The following is an 11854-nucleotide window of genomic DNA, read 5'->3' as shown; positions in this document are numbered from 1 at the left end:
GGTTGCAAACAATGGGCTTTTCTGTGCATGCCAATAGGACATGATTTTTCACTGGTCTCTCTCTCTCTCTCTCTCACACACACACACACACCCAAATCATTTTTCTAGCAAGCACCAACAGGATGTTAGAAACTTCTTGGGGCTAATATTTGTTTCCTGTGAGGAGGAGGAGGAGAGGAGGAAGATGGAGAAGGAGAAAGAGGAGGAGGAGGAGGAGAAAGAGAAAGGGGGAGGGGGAGGAGGAGGAGGGAGGAGGAGGAAGATGGAGAAGGAGAAAGAGGAGGAGAAAGAGAAAGGGGGAGGGGATGAGGAGGAGGAGGGAGGAGGAGGAGAAAGAGAAAGAGGAGGAGGAGAAAGAGAAAGGGGAAGGAGAAGGAGGGAGGAGGAGGAAGATGGAGAAGGAGAAAGAGGAGGAGGAGGAGAAAGAGAAAGGGGGAGGGGGAGGAGAAAGAGGGAGGAGGAGGAAGATGGAGAAGGAGAAAGAGGAGGAGGAGGAGGAGAAAGAGAAAGGGGGAGGGGGAGGAGAAAGAGAAAGGGGGAGGGGAGGAGGAGGAGGAGGAAGATGGAGGAGGAGAAAGAGAAAGAGGAGGAGGAGAAAGAGAAAGGGGAAGGAGAAGGAGGGAGGAGGAGGAAGATGGAGAAGGAGAAAGAGGAGGAGGAGGAGGAGAAAGAGAAAGGGGGAGGGGGAGGAGAAGGAGGGAGGAGGAGGAAGATGGAGAAGGAGAAAGAAGAGGAGGAGGAGGAGAAAGAAGATGGGGAAGGGGGGAGGAGGAGGAGGAAGAAGAGGAAGAGGAAGGAGGAGGGGCAATTCAAACACGCAGGCTATTTCTTCCTCCTGGGACAATTAAGGAAATGCAATTATACCAACCCATAAGCTAAATGGGAAAAAATCCCCCATAGCAAAAGTAAGATGAGTGGGAACGGCTAGACTAAGTACAGCGATAGCACACTGAGCTCACATTATCCCTTTACCTGGAGCCTCTGTTCTCTTAATCTCCCATTTTTCCTGCAAATGTCTGGACCATAAGTATGTGGGCAGCCAGGGCTTAAATTTCGATGGGCCTGGAGATCAGCAAAGCAAAGAGGCTATCGTGTTCTGTGCCCGTCCCTCCTGCCAATTAGATGTCATTTTATATTGTAGAGCCACATCAATTGTACACCGATTTCAAAAAAAAAAAAAAAAAGCATGGAAAAACTTTACTTTCTAACCCAAAACGATGTATATCTTCAATATGCATTGATATTTTTTTTTTGGTCCTCTTAAAGGATTTTATTAGAAAGTAAAATAAATTAATTAAAAAGGAAGTCCTCCACTTATGACCACAACTGAGCCCAAAATTTCCATTGCTGGGACGGTTAAGAGAGTTCTGCCCCGTGACATGACCTGTTTTGCCACAGTTGCTAAGTGAAGCACTGCAGCCGTTTAAGTTAGCGACAGAGTCGCGAAGCGGATCTCGCTTCCTGCATTATCAGAAGGTTGCAAAAGGAGATGATGTGACCCCCGGACACTGCAACCTGTCGTAAATATGAGTCGGTAGCCAAGCGTCTGGATTTTGGTCATGTGTCCCCAGGGATGCTGGAACAGTCGTAAGTGTGAAAAATGGTCATAAGTCACTTTTCTTAGCGCTGTTGTAACTTCAGTCACTAAACAAATGGTTGTAAGTCGAGGACTACCGTAACTTTTAAGGGTGGGGGGGGAGGAAAATGACCTAGTCAGGAATTATCAACATGCATGAAAGAGGTATGAAAATTGTATTTTTTAGAGTCCCTAAAGCAGGGGTCTCCAACCTGGGCAACTTTAAGCCTTGGGACTTCAACAAAGAGCCTTGGTAGTGCAGTGGTCTAAAGCACCCTGTTATTAAGACCAGCTGCCTGCAATTACTGCAGGTTCGAATCTCGCCAAGGCTCAAGGTTGACTCAGCCTTCCATCCTTTCTAAGGTAGGTGAAATGAGGACCCAGTTTGTGGGGGCAATAAGCTGATTTTGTATAAATATACAAAAGGATGAAGGCTATTGCTGAGCACATTGTAAGCCGCCCTGAGTCTCCGGAGAAGGGCGGCATATAAATCAAATTTTAAAAAAAAACGTTAACAGTACAAACTGTACCGAAAGCCAGGTCTTTTCCATTACTAATTTCTCTTCCACAATGTGCCCCAAGCCAAGATATTTTGGATGTGGCCACCGTTCAACTAGGAGAGAAGTTCAACTAGGAGAGAAGTTCAACTAGGAGAGAAGTTAAGATCCAACCTGCCAAGACGGGGACTGACAGCAGATACGTCCAGAAGGTTAGGAAAAGCTTTCAGAGCCAAGTTATTTCGTGGCTGGCCGATGAGCAGAGAAAGGATTTCCAAAAAAAGCAGGGACCTTCACACCGGAGAATGGAGGGCACTTCGCTTCCTTTCATAACGGATGCATAGAATGGGAAAAGTATACGGGGTTTTCACCAGAACAAACACTTGGGAGGGGCACCTTAACAAAAGTCTCCCTCTATTCATACATCCATCTCCCTCTCTCCCTCTCCCTCTCTATCATCCCTCGATCATCCACCAATATGTCTGTCTCTCTCTCTCTATATATATTCTCTATCTATCTATCTATCTATCTATCTATCTATCTATCTATATCTATCTACCAATCATCTATCAATCTATCTATCATCTATCTATCAATCATCTATCAATCAATCATCTCTCTCTCTCTCTCTCTGTATCTATCTATCTATCTATCTATCTATCTATCTATCTATCTATCTATGATATCTATCTACCAATCATCTATCAATCTATCTATCATCTATCTATCAATCATCTATCAATCAATCATCTCTCTCTCTCTCTCTCTCTCTCTCTGTATCTATCTATCTATCTATCTATCTATCTATCTATCTATCTATCTATCTATCTATGATATCTATCTACCAATCATCTATCAATCTATCTATCATCTATCTATCATCATCTATCAATCATCTATCAATCAATCATCTCTCTCTCTCTCTCTCTCTCTCTCTCTCTCTCTCTCTCTCTCTCTCTCTCTCTATCTATCTATCTATCTATCTATCTATCTATCTATCTAATGTTGTGTGAGCTTTCATAGTTCTTGGTCAACAAAAGCTGACGCAATGAGATTTTTTTGTATCTCTGTCTACTTCTTTGAAATCTGCATTAACAATCCAGCGTTGCCCAATCTTGGCCACTTTTAAGACCAGTGAACTACAACTCCCAGAATTCGCCAGGGCCAGCAATGGCCCAGGGAATTCTGGGAGTTGTAGTCCACCAGTCTTCAGGTGGCCAAGGTACCCCTTGACACCCCTGAGTTAAGACTATAGCCACAGGAGGGAAGTTTTAATTTTAAAATTTTAATTGAAACCTAAAGAGGGGAGGTGGAAGAGGGGAGTGGGCTTGGTGCACAGACTTTTGTGAAAGCTAAAATTAAATACACAATTTGTGTCGTTCTTTAAGCCGGTGGTTCTCAACCTTTCCTTCACCACACCCACACCCTCCCCCTTTAAAATCTTTTGTGGCCATGGAGCAACTTCTGGAGGCAAATTATTCCATGGATTGATTGCTTTCAACATTAGGAAATTTCTCCTTAGTTCTAGGTTGCTTCTCTCCTTGGTTAGTTTCCGTCCATTGTTTCTTCTCTTGCCTTTTGGTGCTTTGGAAAAATAAGCTGACCCCCTCATTATAGTAGCAGCCCCTCCATACTTTAATACCCCTTTTAATGAGACACGGTGGCTCAGTGGCTAAGACGCTGAGCTTGTCGATCAAAAGGTCGGTTCGAATCCCCAGTAATGGGGTGAGCTCCCGTTCTTTGTCCCAGCTTCTGCCAACCTAGCAGTTCGAAAGCCCGTAAAAAATGCAAGTAGAAAAATAGGGACCATCTTTGGTGGGAAGGTAAGAGCGTTCCATGCGCCTTTGGCGTTGAGTCATGCCGGCCACATGACCACGGAGACATCTTCGGACAGCGCTGGCTCTTTGGCTTTGAAACGGAGATGAGCGCCACCCTCTAGAGTTGGGAACGACTAGCACATATGTGCAAGGGGAACCTTTACCTTTAATACCCAGAACTTACTCACAGACTACAAACACACACACTTCAAATGCACATGTGATGAACTGTCCCCAACTGTCAGAAAAACTTCTCCTTATTTCTAAGGTTGGGTCTTAATGAAAGGGGTCCTGATGAGAAGACCACTGTGCCTAAAACTTTGCATCTGCCTTCTTGAGAAAGATGGATTGCTGAGCTGAAGAGGGAGGGAGGGAGGGAGGGAGGGAGGGAGGGAGGGAGAGAGAGAGAGAGAGAGAGAGAGGGACTGACATGGCACACAGAGAATGGAGCATCCCTTTCTCCAGAGGGAGCACGAGAGAGAGATCCGAGCGCTGAGCCGGTGGCCTGTTGGACTTGGCTGTCATTCCATTCCGAAAGCAGAATTCAGCTCAGCTGCTCAACCCGCTTTTTCCCACAGCCGGTAGATCGATTCTGGCTGAGCAACCACCAGGTGGGAGGGCAGGGGGGGGGTCAGTGCCTCTGTCAACCGGCTTCCTCCCCAGACGAAGAAAATCACTTTCCACCTGTGGCATCAGGACTTAGAAAGGGATGGGCTGAAGGTTGAAAAAAAGGACGCCTGAGAACGGTTATTTCAAACAGACGGAAACATGCCGGCGATCCAGAAGAGAAACCGGGTGAACAAAGAAAGGTAAGGTGATCTTATTTGACTTGCTAATTTTTGGGGGGATTCGATCGGCCTCTTCTTCGTGTCTCTGTTTTCATCTCTTTCGTTGCTCTGCTTTGCGATGCCTGCCGTGAAGTCCTTAAAGTGAAGCTTACTTAAGTTAGCAGAGCCGGTGCAATGGCATCTGGCTTTATCTTCGTATTTAAATAGGTGTTCAAAGAAAAAGGAAAAGCGAGAGGGAGAAGGGCAAACAATTCTTGAAAGGAGGATTAAAAAAAAAAAAAAATCAAACGAACTCATTCAACTGGTGAGAAGGAAAAAAACCAGTCAGCAGAAACGGAGTTAAGTTTCAGCAAGGGTTTTTTTGTTTTTGTTTTTAAAGTTGGAGAGGAGACCGTCTATAATCTTTTTTTTTTTTTTATTGGTACAATCTGATGTCAGCTATTAATCTGTTGCCAGTAACAATTTTAGCACTTTTGAAGCGCTTTTTTCTTTTTTTAAAAAAAAAAAAGATGTAATTCCATTTCTAGCAAGGACCATACCTCTGTATACGCTATCTTCTGAATAAAATTAATTTCAATTATTGGACCGTAGAGATGCTGCCCTTAAATATAAACCAGCCTACTGGTAGTTGGAAGGAAACCAGCTCTGGATCAGCTAATATTTATGGATGTCCAGCTGTGTACAATAAATGCAGAAATAAATGAACCTGAGGACAGCTGAAAGTAAGGAATGTTACTGAAATACTGTGGGTTTTTTGGCACATATTGTGCCTAAATGGATTGTTACCAAAGCAGCATTGTTTCTAAAAAAAAAAACCCAAACAAACCATATCATGCACTTTAGTGTACTTCATGGTTGTTTATAAAAAAAAGGATTTAGTGTCCTCTTTCAGGAATAAGGCTTTTTTTAAAAAGCAGGTTGAAATACAGATGTGCTATGCTTCATCCTACAAGTCAAACTTTTATAAGGTTTTTCACACTTTTGAAAGGACGCTTTAATCGTAAAAACTGGCTCAGTGACAGTGCCACGGTAATTCAGACATTACAGCATTTAGGTAAGAAAGTAATTTTTTTTGGCTCTCGAAATAAAACAAGAACCAAACCCATGAAACTTACTTTCTGCACGCGATCCCTGACTTACAACTCACGAGCAAGACATCAGAACTACAAGCCATCGATTAACTTCAAAGGAACATGGTAGACAGTCCGCTCAACGAGTCCTAGCGGTATTTAATTAAGCCAGGATCAAACTGTGGCTCAGACGTGTCTAGGACAAACAGAAGCCACCAAGTAAAACAATCAAAATGCCTTTTTTTCGCTGACAAAATTTGCTGCTCAGTTTCTTCGCACACCGTGCCTGAAAACTGTCAAGTCCTCTGGATAGCTCCTTTTGTTAATATATTTCAATTTTTTCAGAAGAAGAGTAAAAGAGGGAGAGGTTTTAACAGAAACAGCAGCTACTTAAGGTGCATTTTTTGGGGAAGCCTTCCATTCTTAAGATAGATTCCAGGTAGTCTCTTAATCACAATTAAAAATGTGCACCAATTAGACAGATTCTTTTTATTAAAAAAAAAGGGGGGGGGAGTAAAAAAAACCAGGAAAATCTCTTTTTTTTCTCCCTCTAGTCTGTAAAGATTTATCTTTTTTTTCAGCCACAGGAGGAGATAATATACTACGGGCTGTTAACAGTTATCTATAAGGAGAAAGAACTCAATTCAGGGGAAAGCTGATCTCTTGTTTCTCCCCAAATCTGCTCCATTTCTGATTTTTATCCTTTCCTTGAAAAAGCAACCCTAAGAGGCACTTTTCCTCTCGCCACTAAATGGATCTCAGCTGTCAGAAGATGCTTGTTTGTTTAGCGCTTTCTGCACTTAACATGGGCACGTCCCCGGCCTGTGCGGTTCCTCTCACTAAACCCCCAAAGACAATAGCCGGAGTTTGCAAGAGCAGATGCCGAAGTCGTTCGTGTTGCTATACACCGCTGAATGCTTCCAATTTTGCAGAAGAGAGATTAATTTTCTTTTTCATGAATTGCAGGTCGAGCGTCCGCTGCGGGTCAAACAGCAGGAGGCAGTCCTAGATGGCTCCGCATCTTTCAAACCGTGAGCAGGCCTTCAAGGGAAGCAAAATGCACACCTGTCCAAAACTGCCTCTATTGCTATTAAAAAGTTCCTTAGTGAATTCACAACGTGAATTCACAGGCACTCATCCTACTGAGGACTAGCCTCTTCCCATGTTCTCCAAGAAGTTCCGAAGATTCTAACCGATTCGGCCTTCGGAGGCTACAAACATGATCTCCACAGATCTCTTTGGAACCACGGCCCACCTGAACAGCCTGGCGCAGAAATCCAGGTTTACGTATTTCGCGGAGAATCACACCACGGGAATTTACGCAGGAACTGCCTCCCCGGCGCTGTGTAACGGCACCTACTTTGAACTCAACGGATCCCGTTTTTGCAACGAGAGCTGGGCCCTCAACCTGGTCGACAGATCCGAGCATCAGCAGTACGTGATCGGCCTTTTCTTATCGTGCCTCTACACGATATTCCTCTTTCCCATCGGCTTCGTGGGGAACATCCTGATCTTGGTGGTGAACATCAGCTTTCGTGAGAAGATGACCATCCCCGACCTCTACTTCATTAACCTCGCGGCGGCCGATCTGATCCTGGTGGTGGACTCCCTCATCGAGGTGTTTAACCTCGACGAGAAGTACTACGACATCACCGTCATCTGCACGTTCATGTCCTTGTTCCTCCAGATCAACATGTACAGCAGCATCTTCTTCCTCACCTGGATGAGCTTCGACAGGTACATGGCCCTGGCCAAAGTCATGAAGTCCAACCTGTTCCGCACCATGGAGCACGCCAGGCTCAGCTGCGGCCTCATCTGGCTGGGCTCCATTTCGGCCGCCCTGGTGCCCTTCACGGCCGTCCACTTGCAACACTCGGGGGAGGTGCACTTCTGCTTCGCCGACGTGGCTGAAATCCAGTGGTTAGAAATCACGGTTGGGTTTATCATCCCGTTCGCCATCATCGGCCTCTGTTATTCGTTAATTGCCCGAGTCCTGATCAGCGCCCACAAGCACCGGAGTTTGCGCCTTCGCCGGCAGAAAGCTCTGCGCATGATTTTCGTGGTGGTCCTGGTTTTCTTCATTTGCTGGCTGCCGGAAAACGTGTTTATTAGCGTGCAGCTTCTCCAGAAGACCGAAGAGTCTTCATCCAGAGGCCGTTCTTTCAGGCATAACTATCCCTTAACGGGGCACATAGTCAATCTGGCAGCCTTCTCCAACAGCTGCCTGAACCCGCTTATCTACAGCTTCCTAGGGGAGACTTTCAGGGACAAACTGAAGCTGTATATTGAACAAAAGACCAAAGTCTCCATGTTAAACCGCCTTTGCCACGCGACGCTGAAATCGGTCATTTCGGAGAGCGCCGAACAGTCAGAAGTTTAGCTTAGCCATGAATAGACTCTGCTCACTCCTGCTTCTTACTAACAGAAAAAGTGCAGTTTTTGTCCCACTTGCCATGTTTTTATAAGAACGTGTAAAACGTGACTTAGGGACTGCTTTAGTTACGGAGGAGAATAACAGCTTCACCCGAAGGTCAGCTGCATTTATATAGGCAAGGAATCCGACCATTACTTATGGAAAAATGTAACTATAATACGATTCTTGAATATTGTTATTCACCTGATCTATGTTAGATGCCCTAGGAAATATAATAAAACTGCAGCAACGTTGGGAAAAATTCAATAGAAGCTATTGATATTAGGAGGCAGAGAAGTCAGTGGTTTTCCACTCCTATATAGATCATCTTGCAAACTCAGTTAAGGAAACAGCTACCGTGTTCAACACACGATTCGATCTCAGGCAGACGTATTCTCTGACATAAACTGAATTAAGGGAAACAGGGAAGCAGTCTCTGGGTTTAGAGCCCTTCTCCTGCTGTCATTTTCAAAACGGGTCAGCCAACGTGTTTTGGATTTCCGGTGCGGATGCAAATCGGTTTGTAAACTAAGCACGGTACATAAGGCACACAGAGTAACAGATTTGGATGGAACCTTAGAGGTCTTCTAGTCCAGCCCCCTGCTCAAGCAGGAGACCCTATACCATTTCAGACAGGTGGCTGTCCAGTCTCTTCTTAAAAACCTCCAGTGATGGAGCACCCACAACTTCTGGTGGCAAGCTGTTCCACTGGTTAATTGCTCTCACAACAAAAGGCCAGTACCAAACCCAGTGATCTCCTCTGAGATCTTTCAAAGTATTCTTTACGCAGCATTATGAGTTCCAGAGATTCCCACGTAGCAAATGCATATTCGAATTGCTTCCTTCCGGCTACTCTATTGAAGAGCTGGGATTTAGGAGAAAAGGGAATCTTGGTGGATCCTTGTCTAAAAAAACTCATTGGTTCCTTAGGTCTTTGAGACCCAGATTTCAACGTCCTCTTATTTATCACTGAGGGACTGCAAGGGTCGGACAGCAGCTACGAAAATCCTTCTGTGTTAGGAGGGTTGTGAGAATACAGACTTGTGAGCATCTCCGGCAACGCTAGCACAACTGACATTGCTGCCCTGCTGGTCCTTGGCCTGAGCGGAGGGTGCAGATGGATCTGAGGTTTTCAGATTATTCCTGCGTGGCAGGCTTCCTTCCAAGGTTCTTCTCCAGCGTGGGCTGCGGACTCTCAGTGCCTGTGCATTATGGGTCCTGCCTGCTGTCCTCGGCATAGGCCTGGCTGGCATGCTGAAAGATAGGAGGCGTAAAGAGAGAAAGCTCAAAGGCTTGATGGGCCATCTGAATCTTTAAAAAAAATCACTAAATGACGGGGGAGTCTCTTATTTTTTCACGGCAATAAATCCGCTAAGTACTGCAAGTCTAAACCTAATTAATAATTTGGAGATCTGAACAAAGTACGATCAGGTATGCAATTTATTAAAGCAGCTGCTGTTTCTTACAAGAAAAACACTCAGCTAAAGCTGGACTGAAACCTTAGGAAAAGTTTTACAAAGGGAAAATAAATACTTGGTGCAGAATTAAGAGTCACTCTATGTCCATATGAAATAGCTGGGCAGCTCCCACTGTTACGAACCTCTCTCTCTCTCTCATAGGTGTTTTTAATACTCAGCATTTACTCACAGACTTCCGGCAGACTTTTAAATTCACAAGCCTCGTCTTGGGGATCAGCTCTGAGCTTGCATTGCCTAGAACTGAGAGATAATCTACAATCTCACCTCATCTTTAGATGAAAAGCTAAAAAGTCAACAGGAGCTAACTGGGTGACAAGCTCCTGTTCCCCCCCCCCCTTATTCTTTGAATTTCATCTGTCATATGGACAGCAATACCGCCCTCTTTACACTCAAATGTAAGGAAATATCAAAGATTTAAACCCTCTAAAATGCTGCATTAAAGAATCGTGGGGTTTTTTTGTGTGGCTTCTGTTGTAGTATTTTACGGCTGGATCCCAGTCAAATTAAACGGATGGAAAGTCAGCTATGATTTGAATCCTGTTGCAATTTCAGTGGGATTTAAGTGCTATTTCGTCTGGATCAAGGATAAAGCGACCTCTTGTCTTTGGTGGGAAAGTTTTGGACAAAGAGGAACAGAGAGAGAGAGAGAGATGCCTTCAGCCACAGCCTGGCCTGGCAGCTTTCCAACGTTGCAATGAATAAATGTTAAACCAACAGCATGCTCTCGTTTCTACTCGCAGTTATCTAACTGAGCCAATCTGTTTGTGGAGCCCTTGGGAACAGTCAAGAGTCCAGTGTGCGCCGGCCACAGGGTGGGCTGATCACGAGAGCATAATAAAAACCCAGCCGTTTTCACAAGGAATGCCAGATCCCCTTTTAATAATCTTAAAAGCTTTCCCTCCGTGGGGATGCGAATTACGAAAGACAGAAAGTGGTTGCAGCATTGTGGAAAAAGCAGCAAACAGCACCCACATTCTGGGGGGGAAAAACACCACACAGCGAGGAAGGTAACCCATGAGAAAAATCTGTCCACAGAAGGAATTATGAGAAGTCTGGTTATGTGGGATGTCATTCAAAATTCAGGAGCCTGAATAGCTCAACAGACAGAGCTCTGTAATTTAACACCAGCTGTCTGCAATTAAAGTAAGATCGAATCCCGCCAGGCTCAAGGTTGACTCAGCCTTCCATCCTTTCTAAGGATGGTAAATTACCTTTCTAAGGTAGGTAAATTGAGGACCCAGTTTGTGGGGGCAATAAGCTGACTTTGTATAAAAAAATATACAAAAGGATGAAGGCTATTGCTTAACGCATTGTAAGCCGCCCTGAGTCTCCGGAGAAGGGCGGCATATTAATCAAATTAAAAAAAAAAAAATGGCCAGGGATGCAACTCGCTTCAAACACGACTTCAATCCATCAGAGTAGAGCTGGAAGGGACCTTGGAGGTCTTCTAGTCCAACCCCCTGCCCAGGCAGGAAACCCTACACCACTTCAGACAAATGGTTATCCAACATCTTCTTAAAAATTCTCAGTGTTGGGGCATTCACAACTTCTGCAGGCAAGTTGTTCCACTGATTAATTGTTCTCACTGTCCGGAAATTCCTACTTAGTTCTAGGTTTCTTGATGAGTTTCCACCCATTGCATCTTGTCCTGCCTTTGGGTGCTTTGGAGAATAGCTTGACTCCCTCTTCTTTGGGGCAGCCCCTGAGATATTGAAACACTGCTATCATGTCTCCCCTAGTCCTTCTTTTCTCTAGATCGGCCATACCCAGTACTTGAAACTTGAAAGAATACGTACTTGAAGCAATATTTTGCCGAAGAAATTTAAAAATGTAGAGTGGGAGACAGCAAGGCAGCCGCTTTTGATATAATTCTGCATGAAGAACAGAATAGAATAACAAGAGTTGGAAGGGACTTAGAGGTCTTCTAGTCCAACCCCTTAGGATCTTGTTTTATGAAGATAAAACAAGATCCTAGGTCTGGTGCGAGGAGCTCCGTAAGACCAAGGAAAGACCTGAATAGAGCCTTGGTAGTACAGGGGTTTAAGGCACCCTGTTATTAAGCTTATTAAGACCAGCTGCCTGCAATTACTGCAGGGTTTGAATCTCGCCAAGGCTCAAGGTTGACTCAGCCTTCCATCCTTTCTAAGGTAGGTGAAATGAGGACCCAGTTTGTGGAGGCAATAAGCTGACTTTGTATAAATATACAAAAGGATGA

General features: G+C 44.7%; 2 protein-coding genes across 3 annotated transcripts in view; one reads left to right on the top strand and one right to left on the bottom strand.

Annotated features, from left to right (window-relative positions):
• CHLSN (cholesin) overlaps nt 1-11854 on the bottom strand; it is an 85961-nt gene that overhangs the window by 66118 nt on the left and 7989 nt on the right. The gene's annotated exons all lie outside the window — the stretch shown is intronic.
• GPER1 (G protein-coupled estrogen receptor 1) lies at nt 4424-10168 on the top strand. Its single transcript, XM_034441551.3, has 2 exons — nt 4424-4699; nt 6715-10168. Exon 2 carries the CDS (start codon nt 6968-6970, stop codon nt 8126-8128), a length of 1161 nt encoding a protein of 386 aa, XP_034297442.2. The 5' UTR covers nt 4424-4699; nt 6715-6967; the 3' UTR covers nt 8129-10168.

The sequence above is a fragment of the Pantherophis guttatus genome, chromosome 14 (assembly GCF_059756535.1).
Source record: "Pantherophis guttatus breed Tessera chromosome 14, ASM5975653v1, whole genome shotgun sequence".
Lineage (NCBI taxonomy): Eukaryota > Metazoa > Chordata > Lepidosauria > Squamata > Colubridae > Pantherophis > Pantherophis guttatus.
This window is presented reverse-complemented; position numbering and strand designations above follow the sequence as displayed.

Bases quoted from the DNA above. Each gene is read 5' to 3' on its own strand.
- GPER1 (XM_034441551.3), top strand. From the start codon at position 6,968: ATGATCTCCACAGATCTCTTTGGAACCACGGCCCACCTGAACAGCCTG.